This window comes from Oryzias latipes, chromosome 4 (assembly GCF_053564925.1).
Source record: "Oryzias latipes strain Hd-rR chromosome 4, Olatipes_Hd-rR_3.1".
Taxonomy (NCBI): Eukaryota; Metazoa; Chordata; class Actinopteri; order Beloniformes; family Adrianichthyidae; genus Oryzias; species Oryzias latipes.
In genome coordinates, this window is record NC_136240.1 from 19907929 (window position 1) to 19934086 (window position 26158).

Here is a 26158-nt window from a genome sequence, read left to right on the forward strand (position 1 = left end):
CAACATTTTTTGAAATATTGCAATATTGGAAAGACTGCAAAAAAAATGAAGTGTGCTTTCTTTGAGAAAGAAAAAAAGCAAACAAAGGAATGATGAGAAATGAGGGCAGGCTTACTTGCAGCAACTCAGAGGCGAATTTCTGATGAACTTCTGCCGCTATGTCCTAGAAAACAACACAGCTAAAAGACCACTGGGAACACTTTTAAAATAGATCAAATGATGATAGGAGTGGGTCTTTAAACTTAGAAAGTTGTCTCAAATTGTTTGTCATTCAAGACTAAACTAAGTATAGTTTGAGACTGTCTTGAGAGAAATTGTATTTTACTATTTTTTTAACCCTTTTCAAACTTTTAACATTACAAGAAGGCAGTGTTGGACCAAACATGAAGGAATAGAGAACCCCCTGCAAACATTTTGAGACATTCTGTTAACTGTTCTGTGAATATCATTGTCACCAATAGTCAGTCGCAGCCAAGTTGCATCCAGAACGAAATTCAGCGCACCACAAAGATAAAGCTAACTCTCAAGAAACGTACTAATTTAGAGGGCCCCTCTGAGAAAATCTAGATCCAGGAATAGTAAGCTGACACATGTTGGATTCAATTTGTACACACTCCATTGAAACTGTACATCCTAATTTCGGTCACTTCATCTCTCACCCTGCCACGTTAAACATCAGGGCTTTGTTGTTGACATAACATGCCCTCCAAAAATGATCTCAGTAAATCAGTGTAATGATATTGGCAATAAAGTCTCTAAAATGTTTAGTTTGCAGAGTGCATTCATGATTTCCAATCAAACCTGGCTCTGTTCGGATAAACTCACCTCTGTTTGACCTGCTCCAGAAAGTTTATCTAATACTATTTTTCACCTGTCAGTCTGCGTTCTCATCAAAATCAATCATATTTGTTTAAAAAGCAAAATTGGAAACCCCATTTTTATGATTATTAGCAAAAGTATATAAATAAAAAGAAGCCCTAATGGTTCAAGACACATATCATGACAAAGAAAGACAGAGCACCACTAATTCTGATTCTGTAGAAAACCCTTTCCAAAAAGAAATGTGATGTTTACAAAGGATGTCAACAAAACCTCTGGAACACGGTCTGTCCAACAAGCTCAAGCACATACAAACCTGATCATTTTACACTTTCTGATCAAAGACTGATTTGTTTTACACTCAATTAAAGCACACTAATGCAGCTACCATAAACAATGTTGGTGATATCTTGTTATCATCATGTCTGAACAGAAAAAAAAAGCCTAAGGACATGACAAATCTCACTCTCAAAAACAGATATGTGAGGTTTGTGAGGTCTTTGTGTTCTTATCAACCATTAGTTAAGCTAGTCTTATTATCCTGAGATCATGAAATCACATAAGTTACAACTATGAAAGATTTTGAAGGTAAAGTAATTCTTTTTGCCAAAGTACCAAAAGGTGAGGTGTCTCTAAGCTCCCTGATCTCCAGCACATATGTTTTGTAAATAAATATCAAATGTGCTATCACTCTTTTGTGGTTGGATCTGAATGAACTAACACAAAACATGTGCACTACATAATACAGGTATTTTTTATTCCCTGTATGGGCACACAGTTTACAAACTGAAATCTGTTTTGAGCCGTAATGAGTGAAATTATTAAATGAACAACTAAAGTGAAATACAAGGTCAAGCTCTGGTGAGTGGCTAAATCTAGACTAAGATTTTTAACTTCTCTGGGCTTTTTTTAAATACATTTTTAGCTGGATTTCCCTATAATGACAAAACACAAGAAAGACATTTTTTCAGTTTCCATGTTCTTAGAAGAAGACCAGAATGTGAGGAAAAGCAATTTTTCGTAACATTTCCTCTTTAATCTGTTACAATTCTGATGAAACTCAATTGTTAAACTCAAATGACAAGATTAGTATTATGGAAAAATAATAGATAATGTTCCGTCGGAAAAGTTCCTTTAAAGACCCACTCTGATGATAATGATGTTTTTTTTTTGTTTTTATCATCTTATTGTGGCATTTTTCTGATGATAAAGGATATATATAAATAGTAATTGAGCTGAAAATTGCTATTCTTAGATTTTCTTTATTTTAATCAGTGTGAATCAGGAGCAGATGAAAAAAGCTTATAGCTGTCACATAGCAGCTTTAACTGAAAGCCACAAGCTCCTTGCAACAATCCATTCTGATGCATCAACTCCTAGGCGACTGGATCCATGTACAACATGGTACAACACATTGCTCGCCATGTTTGGGTTGTGGGAGGCTGTAAAATAGCGGGAGAGAGTGTTAACGGGACGGGCTTACTCTGCGCCAGTAGTCACGGCCACAACTCAAAGGCAAATTTCTAATGAACTAATGCCGGTCTGCTGAAAATATGCCCTAGTAAATGACAGGTTTTTAGATTTTAGCTGAACACTGAAAAATTACAATTAAAAGACAACTAGGAATGCTTTTACATCAAAAGATGATCGGAGTGAGACTTTAAGGAAAACAAATCTTACTTGTTTTTGAGCTTTAAAAATAAAGTCTCCTACAAACTTTGTGCTCACCCATCATTTCCATGCATCAAAACAACACATACTGAACTATAACCATAATTTCCAGAAATGGCAATTGGAAAATAATCTGTAACCAGTTATTTTTTTATTAGTGGAGATCAAAGAAAACGAGCTCAGAAAATGGTCAATAAATGATGATAAACTGGAAAATTCAACACTGGAAAAAGTCTCTGTCTTAGCCTGTAGGCACTCTTCTGTGGGAGTCCTATGAAAAAATGGAAAACAAGGGCTGGAACCTTACATCATTCAATGCAGTCAAGTCACAACAGATCAGATAGCGGCCTGAGGACATGACATGTCTCACTTCTGGAAACAGATATGTTAGGTATATAAGGATGTTGAGGAAGTTAAAGGGTTTCCATTATACGGCTGGATGAACAGCTTATTCATTGTTTCCAGGCTGCACCTCCAACCATCAGATAAGCCTATCTCCCTGGAATCAAAGTGGGATGTAGCAACAGGTGAAGATGGATCAAAAAGCCTAAATTAGTAGCATGATTAAATGATACTTCAACAAAGTTACAATAAATTCAGAGACTAAGGTGCTAAAAATGTGTATATAGTTTTGTTTCACACATGAAATGTTTTATATGTGCTGTATTGTCAACTGGGAGGAAAGTGTATCTCATTTAATGTTACACAGTTCTCTCTCATTTATTGTTACACCCACTTCTCACTCTTTTTTGGGTGGATTTTTGACATTGTGAGATTTCTGTGAAGGGATAGCAGTTCACATGATTGGAATTGCATGAGTTCCAATCCCTGTTCATGTTAACAAAACACATGCCACTTAATTAACTCAGATCAAAAAATTTTAAAAAGCTGCTGACATAGTGAACAAAGAGGTGGGTCTGAAGCCATGCAGGACAGCGTTGAGCGCTTATGCAACAACTTGATGGGGACCTACTTGTGTTTCTGTTTTGAAAACTTTTCAAGTTTAAAACCACAAATGTTACTTACCATAGGACCTGGCTCTCCTTTGGGTCCACGCAAGCTCTCTTCATAGTCATAAAAGAATTCTGGCTCTTCATATCCATAATCGTATCCTCCCATGTCAAAGTCTCCATAGCTACCATCCAAATCATGCTCTTTTGAGGTGTCTGCTTGGTTCTCTCTGTACAAAGTGGTGCGGTTGGCTCTTATGCTAGTCTTTGGGAAATGGCGACTCTGCTGGGGCCCACGGCTTGAATCCATAGAGATGGTGATGGATGAGTTTTTAAGTCCTTCCTTGGGTTTATTTATCCTCAACGGCGGAATGAGACGTGTAGAAATACTCAAATTCTCCTGCTCTGGCTCTGAGTGATTTGTGGATTCTTGGAGTTTGCTTTCTTTTGTCAGCACATCATTGGCAGTGATGATCATTGAACTACCATCAACCTTTGCAGCTTCTCGTCTGTTGGGAGTGGCAACGGTGGACCCATCTGGTTTAGGTTGGAACATAGGGCTGTGGACTAATGGCTCAAATGTGGAAAAGTGGCTACTCTCCGTCAGTTGTGGATGCGTCAATGGTCCTAGAGTTGTATATTGTGTAACCAAAGTACTTGGGGACAGTTTACCAGAGGTTGTAACTTTAATAGGAGTATGATGGGGACCTGTTGCACCAGTAGAGAGCTTTGTTGAAGGTTCAGAAGGGGTGTCACCTGCCTCAATATCCAAATCAGAAAGTGACAATGGCAATCGATAAGTGTCGGCCAGCCGGCACTGTTTTTTAAGGTAGTTGCAGTAGTGTGCAGCAGCTTGGGCTGAGGGATAAATATGTAGTTGGCAAATTTGCCCGGTAAATGGAGCTGCCTTCGAGTTCATTCTCCCCAATGTGAAGAGTCCCCCAGATTCCCTGAGAGACTGAGATCTCCCCAAGGTCTGCTCTCGTTCCTGCACCGCTCCACAATCCACAGAGAAAGACACTGAGCGTGCCCAAACGCCAATGGCGAAATGATGCTGGCTCCCATCCTGCCAGTTGTAGGTAAAATGGACAGAGGCTTTTTCTGAAGTGTAAACCACTAATCTGCTTGGCAACAGCTGAATGCCAAAATGCAGTCTGTCCCTGCCATCCCTAATACTAAAAAGAAAAGCGTTGTTTGCTCGCCAGGAGCTTATACTAATCACAACGGAAAACTCCTTGCCAAACCCTGATGGGAACAAACTGCTCACTGGAACTTCATAAAGGGAGTTTGAGTCGAGTAACACTCCATATCCAGCATCTGGAGTGTTCAAAAGTGGAGGAACTGTGGTGTGAGTGGAAGAAGAAGCAGTTGTCCTTTCGTAGAGACTGTGTGTGCTGCTTTGAGACGTAAGTCCCAAGTGATGAAGGACATCCACTCCTGTTGGGCAGAGCACACACTCATAAGATTATTATACTAAAACAAGAGGCAAAATTACAGTGACAAGCAAGTTGGATTAAAAAAATAATAAATAGAATAGAATAAAAACAATCAGGCTGGCTAAATATAAAATAATAAAAAAAACAGAGCCTTGCATGGTAAATCAAAAACCATTTATTTATCAAGCAACTCTACAATTCTCTTATTATATAGAAAGAATCTTTTCTACTAGAAAAGTTTTTATTTGTGCAATCCATATCCAATTACCATAATCCACATGATGACAGCAAGAAGGATTCTTTATTAAACAAAAAGTTAATAGAATCTTATCAACAGGGTGAGAAACTGGACAAGGCCTAAGAGTGTGACGGAGTATTACAAAAGATAATACTTCTCACAAAATGCTGTGGTTATTGTAGCATGTAGTGGTAAATGCTTTTGTCACTACACAACAGCAACAGTGCAGTTGCAAAGCACGCACTGGATTGGCAAGATACAACATCAAGTTGAATGCATGTTGGCAAAACTTTATGGAATTGTTTTTAAGAACTGACAAATTAATTACCAAAAACTTCAAGTTGGAGCTTTTAAAATAGTTGAAACAAAAATGCAATGATTACTTAGGACAATGACATTTACAATTGTAAAGGTCCTTGTAGAGTGTTTATAAGCATTTTAGTTCTAATAAATTGAGACTTAGACAAAAAGAATGTGTGCAATTTTCTTAATTAGTGCTCTAGAAAGTCCCTCTAGAACGTAAGTGCAAGTCACTTACTTTCTAGGTGTAACTGTATAGAATTTCAGACCAGGTTAGTCAAGCAGAATTGGTTTGATTAAGCAAAGAATCACAGAAAGACATTTTTACTAATTTGCTTTTATACTGCAGTTTTGAGAGTGGACCCATTCTGTTAAAAAAAGGGTATAACTACAATAGCTTTTTTATTTGGTTTCCAGTTTTTACATCCTTTCCACTATTGTTCTCAAATTATATTGTAAAATTTAGCAAAAGAAAACCTGTTTTTGCTAACTACTGGTTTACTTTTTGATCAGCTAGATACATTGAGATTCCAAAACAATGTAACTAAATGTAGTAATTAAATAACTGGGAATAGTATAGAAAGAAACATTGAATTACACTTTTGAAGAAACATTTAATCAGCACAATCCTTTTTTTTACTAGATCTGTGGTGAAGAGTGCAACACTATCTGTTCTGGCAGCAGCATCAGAGAACCAGTGACTAAACAAACTATCAGAGATGATCTTCACTGTGCTGCACTCTACTCTGTAGCTCATTAAGAAATTGAAAAAAATCCTAAAGATATTGAAAAAAAACTGCCTTTCATTGTTTTGAATCATAAATGACTTTGTAGTTGATCTCATTTAAAAACAGCATTAAAGAACTGACTGAAAAAAAGAACATGTCTAAACAAAAATAAAATGCAAAGAACAATGTGTTTTCAGGGGCTTCATGTCCTGCAGCCAAGACAGGAAACAAATCGATGTCACGTTTGAGATGTCTTTCTCCCCTGGGGTAACATCAACCTAAATTCCAATTTACCTGTTTCATATGTTATGACAACCTGTGCTCTTTACTCTTTTCTCCTCCTCTAATCATGATGAAACGATGTACAGTAGAAATGTGAAGATATGGCAATGGATAGTGGTGAAAAAAATGGAGGAAACCTTGAGGTGTTTTCCTAAGTGGCGTAAGATTCAATTACATTCCTTCAAGAGAGATCAGAGATTTTTACGTCTTGATGATCTAAGACAGTTGACTGCAGGGTGATCTCATGAGCTGCAAACCACATGGTTCTGCTGCACTTTAGTGGCCAATAACAAAATTTCAAAGGGGAAAAGGGGCCCTTTACCAAAAGTCTATGTGTGTTTTTGACCAAATGGACAATACGATATACTGTTTACCTTGAGTTACATCGTCTTCTTCTCCAGAGAGTGCTGCAAAGCATACTGACAGGAGCAGGATGAAGTTCCACCTAGAAACAAAAAATACAAGGGTCTCCATTATTCGACATTTAACAGTTGAAGTGTAAAACATACAAAATCTTTAAAAGTTAAATAATGGAGGGGGAAAAAAAGGCCCTCACACCTCCATTAAAAATGAAATCTTTGTTACTGGAGAATCCCCCTGCGTCTTGTTACTTTTGATTAGACTGGTGGTAAAAACAAAGCTCTGAAAAGTGATTTTCCATGTTGAGGCCAAATGGCAGGAGGAATATGATTATGCACATCCACCAGTTCCAATCACATAAATATTTTATAAGCATTTTCACTTCAGTGATACATAGACATGACGTGGGGTTTTTAACACTAACATTGAACTGCACACCATTTACAACTGCTATTAAAATCCTTTATCCTCTATCTGCAAGTTGGCTTTGTCGGCACAAAGGTTCAAACTGTGAGCTGGTTGTAATAAACAAACCAAAAATGAAAAGATTTGTTTGCAGAACTGAACCAGCAACACGAGAATTTTGTCCAAAGTGAAGCTATAATTTCTACCAATGATTTCCACAGCAGTTTTAAAAGGCGCCGACATGTCAGTTTGCACAATCAGCTGCATTTGGAACACTAAATAGCTCCATGCCTAAACTCCAAAACTTAACCAAAAGCTCCAAAAAGGGTGTTTAAAGTTTCACTCCAGTCATCTTTTGATCTAAAAGCATTCCCAGTGGTCTTTTAGGGTGGATTCAGACAGAAAAACTCTGTTGGTCCGGACCCAGTTTGCTTAATTTGGTCTCGGATCGAGTTCTGAACCTTGCGTTTGGTCTGTATTCAGACAGACATCAAGGGGGCTTTCCTGTTCCGGACTAAAGCTTGTAAACAAAACCTTGTGACTAGAAATTTCTTCACTTTATTGGTCAGGAATCACAAGCGCTGGGCAAAGCAACTAGAGACAGAAATTATGGAAGTCCTGCGCTTTCATTTCATTCATACTTTATATTTCGCTTACAAGTTTTGAACGTCTGTATCAACGTCGGTCTCAACACTGTTTACTCACTTTTTTGATCTGGTAAAGGCATGCTGCAGGGCGGTTACTGGCAATAAGACAGCCAAGTGTTATAGATTGTCAGGAAAACAGTGAAAAGCAATATGTATCACATTAAAAAGTATTTTGATGAGTCGAAAATCATCAGATCACATTTCAATGAGTTTCTGTGTCTCATCGCTGTGGTGTTATGGCATTATTCGTAAGGAACTACTGAGGAATCTTAGAGCGAACCGTAGCTCAGTCAAATTAGAAACGAAGCACACCGCCTTGAAAGATGGGTCAGAGAGCGGTTCCTGGTCCCGGGTTCTGGTTCTGGATCACATTAATCGAACCAAATGTGTCCAGTCTGAATTTCACCCTTAATTATGATTATGCTGTTTTAGCCCCACATTTAAAAAAGAAATGTTTTTTAGGAAATTGTTTCTGCAGAGGCCTAATTTTCTTTATATAAGTCCTCCGTTGTAAGAAAATGATACAAGAACATGTTATAAACAACAAAAATACAATTTTATTCAAAGTGTGTCTTTAAAACCGCACCAGAAAGACCCAAGAGTTTGGAGAAGCTGGTTTATAGAAAAATGAAGCAAAAATGTATGCAAGTGTAGATTGGTGAGTGACAAAGAAGAAGATTGGAGAACATGTTAAAAAGGACGAGTGGTACATGGTTCTATAGAGTTCCAGCGCAGCAGGAAAAGGGATTCAATCAAATTTCAGGATGTCCCAGGAGAAAATATATAGCCTGTGAGAAAGACTAAGCATTGTTCCCAAACAAATCTAAACTAAGGATGGTTCCCGAAAAGTCCCCAGTTATTCCTGACATCGTGAACTCCAGAAAAACAATTAAAAGGAATTGAAGGATGTGACTTTAGCATGCAAACCTGTGAATATTTGCAACCTCAAAAAGCTACTGTCCACCAGAAACTGTTCTCAAAATGCAATGAGAGAAGCTGCTGACTGGCTAAGAATCATGTTTATGGTACATCATAACAGAAAACCCTGCCACAAACAGGAGAAGACTCCTGCAACAACGCAGAATTTCTGTAATTCCCAATGTGAGGAAAAAATAGAATTCAGTTAGAATGAGCACCTGTTTTAGTAAAGATATTTGTGCAACCCAGTTGGGATAGAAAACATCCAAAACAATGAGGCACATCAGTACAGGTAATTTTTTCATATCCATGAGTCATAAGTCAAAAGTTTTCCATTTAAAAAAAGGAATGCTTTGTCTATAAGTTTGCTCAAAAGCTTTGCAGACTGTAAAGTTCTAATTATCCTGACAGAGACATTTTCTGTCTCTGATTTGCAGTTGGTCAATAAAATTTAATGGAAGTCAGAAAGCAGGCATCACTTAAGTGAGGAGAGGAAAAAGCTCAGCTGGGATTTAGAGACAGAGGTGTTTCATCTGCCCTCCATTATCAAGTTTTATGAGATGCATTGCAGAAGGGATCCACATTGCCCCATCTTTTTAGGCTTCCTCTTAATTTCTTTCTTTTTTATTTAGAAGAAAAAACCTCACTGATATAATTTGCTCAGAAATTAAATATAATAAGTCTGCTAGAAAAGCACATGCAGAATCTTTAAAAGTGATGATGTCATGAACCATATTTTCTATTCCTTTAAACTGCATCATTGTAGCTCTCTTTTGAACCTACAAGGACCTAGAGCTTGGGCATTTGCATGATGCAACCACATAAATATTTTGTCAAATGCATTGGACAAATCTGAAGTGAACTCATAAAAAATTACCTAAAACCGTGTATACGAGGGTTAGTTGTATCCAAAAATACCACATAATAAGAACTTTTCTATTAATACTATAAGGAAAAAAAAAGCTTTCTTTTTATTTTTGAAAAAACTAGCTGTCAGTCTCCCAAGATGTCTCAAAATGTTCAGGTCTGAGCTAACTGGTACGCAAGTACAATTAAGAATACTGCTTAAAGGTAATTTAATCAAGAAAAAGGCTTTTTTCTCTTAAAAAATGCAACGTATGTATCAGTAAATCTTTGAGCATAATACCATAAGCACAGCCCACCACCTCAAACACCTTATGCTGTTAATAACAGCAAGACTGGGATGATTTAGGGCAGGGGTCGGCAACCTATGGCTCGCGAGCCATATATGGCTCTTTTGATGGTCACATGTGGCTCGCAGACAAATCTTTAATTATAGTTTTTTTTTTCATTAGACCAGTCCTTCTCGGGCGCGATGCGATGCCAGAGGCGCGCAGTAGTAGCGGTGCTTAGAGAGAGAAATCTGCGCCAGCGCTATCAGTTACTATTATCTATAATTTCACAGAGTTTGTACCAGCTGGAAACCTGTGAATTGACGTGCATAAAACTACGCGCTCCCGTCTCTGAGAAAGAGCGCACAGATGCGGGGACGGGATGTGTGAGGGAGAAAGCAGAGGGTGGGGCTGAGGTGTTGTGGGGACAGGCAGCAGGTGAATCGCGCAGGGATTGTAAAAACGTAAAACCCGCTTCCCGTCACTCACTGTGGCGTGTGAGTGTGTGTTTGGCTCCCCGTCTGCATGTGAGCAGTCTTTCTCACATCTACAGAACATTCAGACCTACGATGACGTTTAAAGTCTCAACGCCTGAACGAAGCAGAAACTCACCACGTATCAACCAGACTAGACCATCAGCAAAACTACCACGAGAAATACTCATCATTTATTAGCAACAGAATAACAATATTAAAAAGAATCCACAGACTTATTGTACTTTAAAAATGTTGAAATTAAATCAAATGCACACATTCATTTGTATATTTAGTTTTAAACAAATTGTCGCGGACTGAGTTGGATGGCTGTTGGGCCGCGTTAAAAGTTCTGGAGTTCATTGAACGCGTCAAGCAGAGCTCTGATTGGCCCTCAGTTCTGTCACTCAGCCTGTTGTTAGGTAGTTTGGACCAATGGGGTTCAGCTATGGGCCGAATAAGGGAAATGGGAGGGCTGCAGCGGGAGCAGGGGAATATAAAGTTGGGAGAAGCGCTCTCGTCTCAGCGGGAGAGATTCAGGAGTTGCTGAATTAATTGAACGGCGTTTGTTGCGGTCTGCAGTAATCGGAATAAAGAACTTTAAAAGAGGTTAAGTCTCCGTGCCTCAGTGTGGGGAAGGGACACTACATTATTGTATGGCTCTTTCGAAATTACATTTCAAAATATGTGGCATTTATGGCTCTCTTGGCCAAAAAGGTTCCCGACCCCTGATTTAGGGCAACAATTTGCCCAGCAAACATTGCAATCAGACCCCCAAAACATGATGCCAACTATACCTGACGATTAAGCTCCAACTTTAAACTGTGTTATACAAACCAATCCCAGTCACCACCGATACCAGGTATTCTAGTCAATGGAGTTTCAACAGCTTTGCATATGCAGATGTCAGCAAACATGATTTAAAATGGAAAATAATAACAATGATAACTTTAGAGACATATACAATCAAAAGAATTACTAAATTATAGATGGGAAAATCATATACTCATGGGGTGTTCAGTGGTTTAGATGTGAAACCCATTGAATCATGGCATGTTCTCAGTTTATATCTTTCTGATCCTGTTTGAGCCTAAGTTTAATCTTGGTGTTTTGATATGCAGTGACTAAAAGTGGTGCGAGTCCGGTTATCAAACTTTACAATAGGAACTTTAAACCACAGCAGTTTTATGTTTGTCTCCTAATTTAATCGTGTCCACATTTCAAGGCATTTTCCGGGGGTCAGATAAGGATGCATTTAAAGTGAAAGAGAAACTAAATTTGGAGAAGAAAAAAAAGAAAGGCAAAATGGTTGTGCCTGCTGTTGGTGCCGCCCGCCCCATCCCTCCTCTGTTGAACTAAAACTTTGGGAGAACATCATCACAGCTACAGATACTGTTTTGAAGTGGAAATGATGTCACCATAACCTCTATTGCCCAATGTCAATCATCTCCCGATAGCCAATTGTCTCAAAGCCCCACCCCCACATAAAATTTGGCTCAGGGGCGAATACAAAAAGTCTGAATTGAAACTCTAAACTGAGGAATGAAAGCAAAGAAGAGAACAAAAAAAATGAGCAGTTGATACATATAAAGATTATTTTTCATTTTTGGTTAATAAGCTTTTTTTTCCAAGTTCAAACTCACAATATTTACTTCAAGTTTACAATGTTTCCTTTTGAGTTTAAAACTGTTTTCAACTTTTACTTTTTCTTTACAATCTGGTTTTTCATTCACCAACATCTGCAGCTGTAAAGCATTCTGTTCTTCTTCTGACCAAATCAATCACAACAACAGCAACTGCTGGCAACACAACACAACAGAAAGCAGCTCTACCATCAGTGTTCAAACTGACAACTAGAGAAGGCTCCTCACATCACTGAAGAAAAGCACTAGTCCTGCTAGACTGAACAGTGTTGATCACAGTGTATTGACTGGAGCAAGAACTCTTGAGTTGGAATCCAGAAAAGTTTGGAGTTTGCTTGGCTGTCTTTGAGAGAGCTCCACAGACATATTTGTTGTTTTAGATCAATGTAGCCCCGTTGACTTGAAAAGAAATAATACAATCAAAAGAAGAGCTGGATAAGGGGTGGGCAGAAAAGGACAACAGGAATTAGAGAAAAAAACGATCGGCTTTTAGTAGAAACATCCCAAGCTGGATTTGTTGCCTGTTCTCCATCAAGAGCGTGACATTCCTCAGCTTGATACAGAGATGCACCCAGAAACAAGAAACAGGAGAGAAACGAGCTGTTTACTCTTTGAATCCATTCATCCATCTGCTGTAAATAGATTTTTGGAGAATCCTGTTTCTTCTTTTAAACTTGGCAGCTAAAGAGCACAGAAAAAGGAACATTTAACATTTCCATATGAAGTATGCAAGACTCTGTGATGCTGATTCGGGCTGTTTTTTTTCCCTGTCATCTATCTCATAAACTCCATGTTCTGAAGGTGTATAGTCACTGCCAACAAACATGATGAAGTAAGAGTTTCATTACATGAGTAGTAATCAAAAAAACGGGAATTTTCTGTGCTTCAAATTATAATTTATTTAGCCTTTTTTAAAAGCCAAAACTGACTAACTTGCTAAATTTGCTGCCAACCAATTTCATTTTTCCTTCTTATTTATTAATTGAAAGTTAAACTCTAGTAAAAGCAACTGAAAACCATTCTGCCAGCTAATCGAATGGACCGCTGAAAGCAAGACAAAGCTCCCCGAACTGAGAGCTCTGTTGACTGAGGGAAATACCACTATGTGAGGAGCGGGTGCTATGTCAAGACTATAAATAATCACAACTTAAAATTCCCCTCTGCCGTGAATCATTCTGACAACAAGAGATCTTATACACCCCCCACCCCCCCACCATCTTTTTTCTCCAAAATGGCCTTGGATGTCCAACAATAGTTCTTTCAATGGAAAAAGAAAAACCTGAGAGGCAGATGGAAAAAGTTTCAGAAGGTTTGGCAAATAAGCGAAAGCACTTCAATGTGTTTAGTCTGCTTAGAATGAAAATAAAACAAGTATTTTCATTTCATCGTTTTCTGAGTGTTGTATTTTTTAAAGGGGCTGACCTTCAACCTATGAGAAGCTTGCAGAAAAAGAAGACAAAGTTAAAGAGGAACAAATACTAAAAATATTGCAATTCTGTTGAAATGGACCACACAAACTGTGGTTTATCTTCAAAACTTTTCATTTGGCTCAAAAAAAAAAACTTGTTGAAACTTGTTAAAGCATCTATGCAAACATGACAAACTGTAATCCCTTTTGCACCAAGATTTTTGTTTTGAAGCATTAGCAGCTCTTGCTCTCTCCACAGAGGGTCATCATACAACGCCTTAAACTTTTTCCGGTTTGCCATTTGTGCCATTCATCTTTAGGAAAGCAGGAGCTTGTCAGCAAACTGCTTGGTTGAAATGCAGTGAGAATGAACAGAGGCTGATAAGAACTCTCAAGAGAATATCAATGATGAACGCAGCTTCACAAAAAAAGATCCAGCAGGCTGCACACAATGCTTACAACCATACGTGATTTTTTTTTACAACTATCCCTTGCTAATCAGGTGTTCTGTTCCTGCATGCTTTGCTTCTCAAGCTCAACAAAAACATTCCTGGACACGAAGAAGTCACTGATCTGCTGCCAGTATCTGTTCCTACTGGCTGCCTGTTAGCTTCAGTTCCTGCATCCTGATCAGAGTTTTTTCAGCATGAAAGAACTTTGTCTCCGCATCCCCATTTGGCAGTTGCTGATCACCACTGACTTGCCAAGGCTTAAAACGCGCTGATTTATAGACGACTCCGGAAGACTAACAATAAAAAAAATCTGAATTTGATGCTAATTTCACACTGTGGTCTCTGCCTGAGTCAAAAGGTCATTGCAACTTGACGAAGGTTGACTAAGTTGACTAAACGAACAAACAAAGGGCTGTGAGTAAACTCTGAGGAGTCTTTATTAGAACCTGCAGATGTTGGGAGGGGGGTAAATACACACACAGATGGGCCAAAAAAAAGAAGCAAGAAGATGAAGCAGCAGTTTCATCTTTGCATTAGTTCATTTTAAGTGTTAGAATAATTGGAAGCAACCAGTTACAAAGTTTCTTGGGAAAAATATAAAAACTTGTACAAACACGTTTCATTCAGAAAAACTGGTGTGCTCAGATGAAACACGTAAACTAAGGAGCGCGGCCTGTCTCTGATAAAAAGTATATTTTATTACAGAAAAAGAGTCAATAACATGCTAATTTCTCCTGTGTACCACAATAAGCTACTAAAGCTGCCCAGTGATAAAAAAAACAGATTTTTTTTCACGTTTTAAATTGTTTTCTGCAACACTACGCAATGCACAGCAGTTAGATTTCCAACTTGGTGTAAAGCAATTCTCAGTTTTTGGTGAAAATAATTGAACTTTTTCACTGCATGTTGGGAGCGTTGCTATTTTTTGCTAAATATATTCAACAAACACAACATTAGGAACACTTTCTTGTGTCTGCTGACACAGCTGCATGAAAATAAAATGTAATTTTGCTTCATAGCTATATTGCAGGACATACATATAACTGGACATATGCTGACGTTTTAGGTGGAAGAGAATCACTTATTAGACTTCCCAGGGGGCAGATTTTGGCATTCATGTCCATAAATGTGCCGTATTTACATCAATCTCTTTTAAGTCTTCAATAATTTTGATGCTAGAAAAACAACTTAACCATCCTGTGAGTGTGTGTGTGTGTGTGTGTGGGGGGGGGGGGTCTCTGAAAGTCAATGACAAATTCTCCACCTAACCAAAGCTATTGATGACAACACGTCTGTGCTTTCCCAGCATGCTCCTGGAGCTGGTCTACATTACATGTGAGTGGTGATATTTGAAGGGGTCTTTCAGATTAAGTTTCCAGCTGCAAAGACTTCAACAGTGGATGATTGTCTCACGCTCAAGAGCCGGTTAACCACTGAGGCGTTGCACTTTAGGGCTGTCTGTGAACTCGAGGGTGGCCACACATCTCCTCAGTTTTCCCATGACAACCTCATGTTCTGTCTCAAACAGACAAACAAATCTCTATTTATTTCAGGTTTGCTGTCTGCAGAGGACAACAGAATACTTTTAAGTGCCTAACTGCATGAAAAATATTTAAAAAAGGGTGCACACAAGTTGAACAGACTTCTGACAGAAGATGATTAATTTCCTGTTAAATACCCTTGGAGGATGTGCAGGTTTTTTATGCTTCACAGAGGCAGCTGAATGCAGCAGAACCTGCATGCTATATGTCAATATTGCACACTACCATGAGGAATGTTTGGGTTTTAGTTTGCTAAATAGCCTCGTTTCATTCAACTCCTGCACATTTGCTGATGTTAGTCATTTTCGAACGCAGTTTCTGCTTTAAAAAAAACAACAACATTTGAACTGTTTATGGATTTGTATTATTTTCTTCCCTCCAGACAACCTCATCAATCCTTCCTGTCTATGCCTCAGGATGTTTCCAACCTATCAGAGCGAATGGAGTGATATGCTTCTACAGGAGACCACATGGTTTCCAGGTTTTAATAGAAGATCCTGGGCTGCATGCTCACATGGAGAGTTCAAAGCCAGCGCTTCACCTGTCAAGAATGAAAACGAATCTGTCTCCAAAGTATTCAAATCCCTCAAAACTCTGAAGTTTATAGAAAACTAGAGTTTATGGAATTCTGTTATAGCCTACTGCATCATGGGGTTCGTGTACATTCAATTGCAAATGAAAGGAAAAACAAATTGCTAATCACATTTATTTATATATTTTGAGGTTTGCGGTCTGTTTTCTGTCACGTTATGATGCCAAAAACCTATAGCTGCTGGGACTTGTTAACCCTGTCTGTCTAAAAACTGTGCAGAAACAGCTTTCGGCTGTCGGTCTGTTCTGGATAGACTTTCATCCGCGCAAATGCGCAATACAGTAACGTCCACTTACGTTGCTGCCGCGGAAACGTGTCCACTCCTTGTCCGTTGAGCTCCTAAATGCATTTGTATGCATTTGTCCAGGCAGCAGAGATCTGGGTGAAAACAGAATCACATTCAAGGGGACACCTGGGCTAACCCTTTAGTAAGCGCCAACGCGTAAAGAGGACGCAGACGCGCTGCCAGCTCAGTCTTTCCTCATCGCACTGCAGTCCAGAGGACGGAACGCTCCCCCTTGTTAGAATGACCCTGTGCGCTCTGCGGCGCGCAGTGATCAGTCCACTTCGATCCAAAGACGCACAGCAGCTGTGCATAAAAGCAGAAGCGGAGCGACTGATGGATCTGTGGCGGAGTTACTGCTCCCTCTCGGGCTTCGCTTTGGTCTCCAGTGCAAACAGCAGATTCAGTGGTGAGCGTCTTCACCTCCAGGCGCTGGTTCCAGCTATGTGCCTTGACTTGCCGCTGATGCAAGTGGACCCCTGTTCACCCCATCCAAACTCCAACCAGCTGCTGGTGTTAAATTTCACCAGTTACGGGATCGTGACATCACGGATGGAGTTTTCCTCTTTGTCCATGCGTGGTTAGTTGCACATCTTTGCAACAATATTTTCCAAAAACAGCTTACTTGCAGGCTATGTGCACTTGCCATGCGCATGCGCTCATCTTGTATTCCCTTGCAAAGTGGGCTCCTCATTGACTCACACAAAACAGGAACAACAGCAGACAGAAAGAGACATGGTCTGCCTCTATTTGACTTCAAGTGAATGTGTCAGGTGCTGCAGCTCAGACTGCAGTTGTTCTGGGAAAATGGCATCCATCCCAACATTTGACAAACATAATGAAAATTGCTCAACCGTATAGTAGTACAAGATTTATTTCAAATCAAATCAACATTTTCATGAAATGAAATATAAGTCTACACAAGACTTTGAAAATATGATTTGAAAGGGGAATGGAAAAAGCTCATACTAATAGGAATTCAATCCCCCACTCAACAACACTCGAAACAGAAAACAACAAGATTAAACAATTCTCTTCTTCAATTCCCTTCTCTTCTTATTTTGAGATATATAAGAAAATGATTACAAGAGAGCTGGTGAGTGTGGATTTTCTTTATTCTGAGACTGGATATAGTTTTAATTTTAAGGAAGTTTCTGCTGTTTTCCACCTAAATATCAATGTTTATCTGTCTGTGTTCTTCCCGTTTTCAGTTACTGATTCTCACCCTGTAAAATAAATGAATCAATAAATAAATAAATAATAACAATAATATTAATATATTAATATGAAGTTAAGAGAAAACATCTCTCTTGTTCTTTAGTTCTTTAAAGGCCCACTCTGATGAATGATATTGTGGCATTTTTTTTGCTGATATTAGGAATTAGGTTTAAAATTAACCTTCTAGGTTTTGTTTTTTTTTCCAATCGTTGTGAATCAGGAGAGGAGAGGACAAAAAAAGACAGTTTAAAGACGATCATATTTGAGATGTAGAAAATACACTGGGTGGGCCACAAGCTCCATGCTCCGCTCCATTCTGATGCATCCACTTGCAGACAAATACAGTGGGGCGAAAAGGTTTTTAGTCAGCCACCAATTGTGCAAGTTCTCCCACTTAAAAAGATGAGAGGCCTGTTACTTTCATCATACCTCAACTATGAGTGACAGAAAAAAACGATTTGTCTGATTTTTAAAGAACTTATTTATACATTATGGTGGAAGTATTTGGTCAATAACAGTAAGTTCAGCTCAATACTTTGTCATGTACCATTTGTTGGCAATGACAGCAGTCAAACATTTCTTAAGTCTCCACAAGGTTTTTGCAAACTGTTGCTGGTATTTTTGGCCCATTCCTCCATGCAGATCTCCTCTAGAGCAGTGATGTCTTTGGACTGCCGCTGGGTAACATAGACTTTTAACTCTTTCCAAATATGTTCTATGAAGTTGAGTAGAATTCTTACCAAAAGGTTCTATTTTGGTTTCATCTGACCATAGGACATTTCCCAATCCTCTTCTGGATCATCCAAATGCTCTCTAACAAACTTTAGGCAGAACTGCACATGCTGGCTTTAGCAGGGGGACACGGCTAGCACTGCAGGATTTGAGTCCCTGCTGCGTAAGGTGTTACTAAGGGTGTCCATTGTTACTTTGGTCTCAGCTCTCTGCAGGTCAGTCACTAGGTCCCACCGTGTGGTTCTGGGATTTTTGCTCACCGTTCTTGTAATCATTTTGACCCCACAGGGTGAGATCTTACGGGGAGCCCCAGATGGAGGGAGATTTTAAGTGGTCTTGTATGTCTTCCATTTCCTAATAATTGCTCCCACAGTTGATCTCTTCACATCAAGCTTCTTACCCATTGTAGATTCTGTCTTCCCAGCCTAGTGCAGGTCAACAATTTTGTTTCTGGTGTCCTTAGACAGCTCTTTGGTCTTGGCCAAACTGGAGTTTGACTGTTTGAGGTTGTGGACAGGTGTCTTTTATATAGATAACAAGTTCAAACAGGTGTCATTCATACAGGTAACAGGTGGAGGACAGAGGATCCTATTACAGAAGAAGTTACAGGTCTGTGAGACCTGTAACTTGCTTGTTTGTTGGTGACCAAATATTTATTTTTCCACCATAAATTTCAAAAACCTCTTAAAAAATCAGTCAGTGGGATTTTCTGTTTTTCTCTTTTCCTCTTTTTGTCTCTCATAGTTGAGGTGCTATGATAAAAATAACAGGCCTCTCTCATTTTTTTAAGTGGGAGAACTTGCACAATTGATGGCTGACTAAATACTTTTTTGTCCCACTGTAGATCCATGTTCGTCTTTTTTTTCCTTGTCTGAGCTGGCGTCCGTCTCAAAATGTTACTGCTGGATAGCTCCAATATTGCTTGTCACTTTTGTTGCAGTGGTAGTGTTAGATTGGGGGTGCGATTTTCATTGGAGATGGCTACATTGTGCGTATTTTCTTTGTAACAGATTAGTTAGAGTGCTACTAAAATAGTCAATGATAAGTTGATCAGTTAGTAATTATCCCGTGTTTGAAATTCTTTTTTATCGTGGCATACATCAAAGGAGAAGAGGAGAGGGAGTACAGGTGGCTGGTGGATGACTTTGTGGCCTGGTGCGGGGAGAATCAGCTGCAGCTGAACATCAAGAAGACCAAGGAGATGGTTCTGGATTTCAGAAGGAAAGCCCAAACTCCTCAGCCAGTGCACATAGAGGGAGAAAGTGTGGAGATGGTACAGACTTACAAGTACCTGGGGGTTGTCTTGGACCACAAACTGGATTGGACTACCAACACGGACCAGCTTTATAAGAAGACCCAGTCCAGGCTGTACTTTCTCCGGAGGCTGCGCTCCTTTAACATCTGCACAAAACTGCTCCACATGTTTTATCAGTCAGTGGTGGAAAGTGCTCTCCTCTATGCTGCTGTGTGCTGGTGCAATACCAGCAAGAAGAACATCTCCAGGCTCAACAAGATCATCAAGAGGGCGAGCTCTGTGGTGGGACTGAAGTTGGATCTTGTGGAGGAGGTGGCTGAGCAGAAAACTCTGACCAGGTTCAGGGCCATCCTGAGGAATCCCTCACATCCCCTATATGAGGCCTTCACCAACAGGAGGAGTACATTCAGCAACAGACTGCTGTCCCAGCGCTGCTCAACAGAAAGACTGAAGAAGTCTTTTGTTCCTCGTGCCATCAGGCAATACAATTATCTGGCAGGGCATCTTAGAAGCAATTTCTTGTAATTCTTGTTTTTATTTATTCATTTAATTTCATTTTCTTACCCACTGTTTTTAAATTATTAATCTTTTTATCTATTAATCTTTTTAGTCTATTGCTATTTTAACTATTTTTATTGTTTTTAATATGTGTATGTGTTTTATGAGTGTGAGCAGAGGGCCATTTTTAAATTTCCTCAGGGATTATTAAAGACCTGTTCTATTCTATTCTATTCATTCTGTGTAATATCTCAGATGAACAGATATTTTTTTTCTACTGATCTTCAAAAAACAAAAAGCATTTTCACAATATCCCACAATAATTACCAATTTACTTGATAAAACTACCAATTAATTGATTCTGTTATACCAAGTAAACAGTTGCTATTGTGCATTACATCAGACCTAAACACTTTTAAACATCAACTAAAGACCTACCTTTCTTAGAATGGCTTTTAATACTCAGTAGTTGGTGGGATCTTATTTTCTTATCTAAGTTTTTAAGCTTTATTCGTATCAAAAATGTATTTTACTTCTTTACCATTAAAGACAAATTTTGTAACCTTTTACCAGTATTTTGGAAACAATATAGATAGTTTCTCTTCCTCATCTCTTCTATCTCTTTTTGTCAAGATTTCAGCAAAAAAAGGCAGAAGCCACATCCTCTCCCTGAAACATCCCAGCATCCTCTACAGGTTAAACCTGGACAAACGGGAGGTCCACATGTTTAGCAGTTTAGGGAACAAGGGAAAAGACAATTCAGAGACAGAACACTTCCTGATTTAAGTCCCAGGTGGGGAGCACAAGGCTAAAGACAGCCTAAAAGACGGTTGAATTGCTGAAACATGGCATCACATAAGAGAGGTCAAAGTGACATGGAAACTATAAGTAGGCCTGCCAACACTGAGGTTAATAAAGATTTTGTGGTAACTTCAAAGTATGTAGCTTTTTGTGCTTCAACATCTATCAACAGTGGTTTGACCCCCACAACCTCGCCCTTCATCATCAGTTGCCCTAAAGGGAGGAGGGACTGGTGTATGGGATGCAGTCCTTTGCATCTTAGCACAGCAATACTTCAAACAGATGGTTGCCTCTTCCTCCAGCCAAACAATACACTGCAATGGTCTTTCTCTGCAAAAATCCTAACCTAAAACTGTAAACAAACTGGTTTACAAGATTGTTTCTGCAGCACAGAAGTGAAGGCTGAATGAAAATCTCCTCTTGAGAGGCATAGGATGTTATATCTGCTGGCTGCTGGAGGAAAATGTGAAAGCCTTAACACGAGTCGTAATAAAATCGATGAAGTTATTGCTTCTCTTGCAGGCCTGTAAAACTTTTTTACTGTTTTTATACCATAAAATGTCCTTGGACAGATTCACAAAAGCTCGAGAGCAACCTCCTGAAAAAGATCCACCTCTCTTTTTTGATTCCTCGCGTCCACATGTGCGATAATAGGAGTCAGATCACGTCATTTTTCCCTCGTGAGGGAATAGATGAAACCAGATGAGTGTACGTTGACCCTCCTTTTGAAACATGTGGTGTTCTCCCTCTGCAGTTTTAGAACCGACATGGCTGGTTAATAAACTGCCTGTGCACTGAAATGTTTTGGAAAACATGTCCTTCCATTTGATAAAATGCTATAAATTGCATGGGGTGAGAGGAGCTGTTCACATCTGACTTCTGAAGCTTAAAAAAGGTGAATAATTAAAACCTCTGATATCAGAATATTATTCAAACAGCTTCACTTGTTCAGCTTAATATATTTTATGAGTGAAAGTTGAGAAATATCCGTCTTGCATTTGCTGGCACATTGGCGGAGTTAGTACTTTTGGACCCAGCATTGTTGCTGGCTTCATTCCCAGATGTTTTATTTGCATATTACCTCCTTGGCTGTCTACATCATTTCAAAAGGGGTTTTGTTTGTGCGTTTTACCCTATTTTCTGCGCATTGTTGAGCACTTTGTGCTATTTTTTACTTTAAAAAGTAATACATAAACTTGTAATACATGCTGGATGATTTCAACTCCATTACTGTTGTTTGGAGTGTGTATTGTCCTTAAGGAAAACGTTTCATAAGCCATGTTACGCCTTGTGAAGGTGGAGAGTGTGATCATTTGCAGTCCCTCAAAAGCAGAGTCAGACAAATTAATTAAAAACAGAAGACAAAAACAGAGGACAGGCTTTGTAACCAACTATCCATTAGAATCAGTTTGAGCCCATGCTGATTGGAACAGACTCCTGCACCTCTCTGAAGTTACTTGATAAGCTGTGAATTTGCTTTGGAGAGGTATGACCTTGTCTTTTGCTGAATTTACCTGAAAATTGACTCTGTTGCTCCCGTCTTTAATCAGAAAAACCACACACCAGCGTAATTTCTGCCCCGTGTTTGTGTCGCCAACTTGCAGAGCTGTTATTTTGGCGAGCGCAGGGAGAGTGGGCAACAGCTGGGGGAGTGCTAAACAGATGGCAAACCACAGAAGCATAGCTGCTACATCGGAGAGTGTGAGTTCTAGCAAGGTTTAGCAGCTTGTTTTGGATCATGGGGAAGAGAGATGGATGGATGGGCCTGGGGAGTCCTGGGTAAAGGGGGTGTATGGGCAGAAAGCATAACGTATTGTGCAGGAAGGAACCATTGAATGTATTTTAGAACTGGACTTAGTGACCCCTTATGTTCCAGATAAGAAGTACCCACTGGTACAAAGATGCCAAAATCATACGGGCTTTTAATGAGACATAAACAACTATCATTCAGTCAAAAAAATTGTCAGAGTAACCATTCTTGCTTTGATACCTTTTGTTTTTATCTCGTTCTTGTTAATGCTAATTTTTTGTCATATTTTCCTGTAGTACAAGTTGTTTAAGTTATAAACTGAACAGCCAGGTGCCTCAATAAAAGTATGTGGTCTTAAATAGAAGGTTGAATAGTTTGATTGACAGATCCCTGAGCCATCTTTCAAGTGGTATAGGTGTGGTCTTCCAACAAATTCATTTGTGATTGGCAAGAGTGGTTCCCATAGAAATGTTGACTCAGACCGACTCCGACCAATCCACAACATGGTAAGTAAGCGTGAAGTTGCAGGGCTGTCGTACAGATAACTTTTTCAACCCCCCTGAAATCTGCGCACTGCGCAGGCAGCCCATGAGTGTTGTTCGAGAGATAAGTGTGCACTCCTTGCATGTCTTTTGCGTGCTCCGTGCTTGCTGCCTGACTGTTCGAAATGAGGATATTAGACAATCCGAGTGTGGTTTGTCTGGGCATACTACAGGTACTCACAGGTATCACCTTCACACCCTGTGCGTGCAGCATTTGCACACAGTAAGGAGCCAGAGAGCTCACCTCACTAACGATTAGAGTGTAGCACAAGAACACTGTACAACAGCATCGCCTGTATATCATCAGAGTGTGAAACTTACCCTTACAAATACTCTACAATACACTTACTACACACGGACAGTTGGACAGTCGTGACAGAGGTCACAAAGAAACTGCAAGGCATACCCGCGCTTTCTTGAAGATGCAACGGCATCTATCAATGACACCATATGAGCCCCGGAGAACCCTAAAACCTACAGCACCCATCCGGGCATGACTACAAACACATTGCTTCAGTGAATAAGAAAATCTTCATTTGTACTGTGTTTCAGAGAACCTTAAAGCTTTTGAGTTGTTTTCATGTTCTTACCCAGATCTCAGCAAAGACTTATCATATTAAGATATTAAAATAAAAAAATTGGGAATCTTTACACTACAAAATAGTTATAAATTTACACATATTATTTGCATATACAAAGAAATATAATTGAAAAGAAAAGGCAAGTGCTATGAAATGCATTAAATGATTGTTCACATCGGCCCTTAGCTTTCTGTGTTGATGAAAGCTTTAAAAAAGAATTAGTGTGCATATCCACTAAGATGCTGCAGTGCAGAATTCCCTTATCCTTCCATTATTTGACAGGTTTTGGTTTGGAAAAAGACGAAAAGAGAGCCTGATTGAGGGAGGATGAAGCAGGCAAAAAAGCCACCTTGACCTCCCTTTCATCTCGGGAGCTGATCCTCTGTTTGGCGTGAATTCTTTGGAGGTGCTGGCTGTTGAACAGAGAGTGGCTTTATGCCTGCTAACTACAATGTTCCTCATACAGAATTCCATTTAATTTCTGTGAAGAACTGGGAGGAAGGCTTTAAAGGCATGTTCGGTCTTATCTGCAGTGATGCCATTAGGCTACCAGTAATTTGGGCCAACTCTCTCAGACTTTCTGTGTGAAGTGATGCCAGTACTAATAATCTTTATACAAAGTAAAGTGTTAAATATTCATAATAGGGGGTAAAGTATAAAAATATGTGGATTGTCGCTCATCTATATGTAGTCACATCCTGTTTGTGGGAGATATTAGCACACCTTTCAGTATAATTGCTAAATTTCAAATTCAGGCATACACTGTATACACAATCTTGCCAAGAATTACATAAAAAATCACCTATCACTTTTTTGATCCATGCTAAGTGTAAAGCTAACGCCAGGGTCAATCTCATGCCTTTTCATGAATTGCGTGATTAAGATTTGTCAACCTGAAAAAGGTAGGAAAATGCTTTTCTTTTTGTTTTCTTGTTTTTTTGTATATATCTAGGAATGTACGGTAATATGTGAAGGAATGTTAATTGAAGGATAGTGAACCATGGAGGTGTTTGAGGGCAGATTCTATCAATTTTAAATGAGATAAGACTGGCACTTTTAGTCTGTTTCTGATCTATGTAGGCTATCTGCCGGTGGTAGCTTCCTTTTTGCGGATGTCAAGATATTATCAATCCCACCATCAGACTCTTTACAGCTCTCTTTAGGCCATTTGGAAGAATGTTAACTATCATTAGCAATCTAAATCTTATACGCACAAAACCTCCAGTGTGGCGCAGGGGATTCAGAATGGGTAGGCTACTAAAACGGAACGGAACGGAAGAAGAAAAAAGCTGCAAACAGGGACCCCAGTCACAGCTGGGTTTGGGAATTCGTGCCCTCAGTTCATGAGCGGAAGCTCCAAACCAGAAAACACTTCACACCGACTCGCTGCTGCCTTTCCTGCACTTAAAGGGGGACAAAAATATTTCACATGTCTGCTCTGACCGCAGCCCTATTTTACATCACAGGTCAACCCCCATCTGACCCACTTAACTAGTCTGTCAACCATAATTCATCATATAATTATGCCCTTTAGAGGACGGATCTGTAGGTTAAGGTGTATACCATTTGTCTTCATTTTGCATTGAAAAAAAATGCATTTTCTTGTAAACTTTGTTAATTTAGGTGCAAATTAGACATATTGTTCCCGCTTTTAAGAAAAGGTTTATCTATTTTTAAATAGCACAATATGGAATAAAACTGCAGCTACTTTCTTATTAAACATTTTTTTTCTGTTTTATAAATCAAATTTGAAATGATTTGGCTTGTAATTTTCAGCCATGAGTATTTTAAACAGGACTCAAGATTGCGTGTCTTTAGCTATGGACACATCAAGCATGAGACGCCCATGCACGAATGTGGGTTTTTGAATGTGCATGGTGTCAACAATGGACAAGAAGGGAGAGACTTCTTCACTTTTCTTTTATCTTTTCTCTATAACGATTTCTCCGTCAAGATCAATTTTCAAATGGTTTGCACTTCCATGAATTTAAGGGACAGCATCCATACCTCCTTACCAAATCCGAGTCCCTTGTTTGTTCAAACTTCAACCTGTTTCAACTTTTAATGCGAGTTCAATCGCCACACATTTTGTACATAATGACACTAGAGTTTTTAACGCAGAAGCCCAACACAAACACATGCACGCATTTACATTTACTTTTCATTAAAAGTGCATTGCAGAGGGCGGTGTGAATGCACTTTTCCAAGAACTAGGCATTGCTGCAAATCAACCCCAAAAGACAACTACCACTCTTCTGAAGATAAATGTTAAAGGCAATGATGGAAGAATCACATTTCAGAAAGCACATTGCATTTTTTTTTTTGCAAAGAGGAAGAATCTACTGGAACACTTGAACAATGTTCCGAGGATTGATAAACCAGAGTGAAATTATTTTTACTCAGTGCTCTGTATTTCAGCAGGACACCAACATCCTATGTTGAGCACAAAGTTGGAAGTGTGATTATAAGGGCCTGTTTCAAAGCAACAGGATGTACAGTAAT

At 39.2% G+C, this 26158-nt stretch overlaps 1 protein-coding gene across 1 annotated transcript in view; it reads right to left on the reverse strand.

Moving 5' to 3' along the window:
- The window catches only part of col24a1 (collagen type XXIV alpha 1), a 94400-nt gene extending 77675 nt beyond the window's left edge, over positions 1-16725 (reverse strand). Inside the window, exons 1-3 of the mRNA XM_011474161.4 lie at positions 16293-16725; positions 6799-6869; positions 3517-4877 (exon numbers count right to left, since the gene is read on the reverse strand). Of these exons, the coding sequence (XP_011472463.1) occupies positions 3517-4877; positions 6799-6869; positions 16293-16345 (1485 nt within the window). The 5' untranslated portion in view covers positions 16346-16725. The remainder of the gene's footprint in view (positions 1-3516; positions 4878-6798; positions 6870-16292) is intronic.
- Between the last annotated feature and the right edge of the window lie 9433 nt (positions 16726-26158).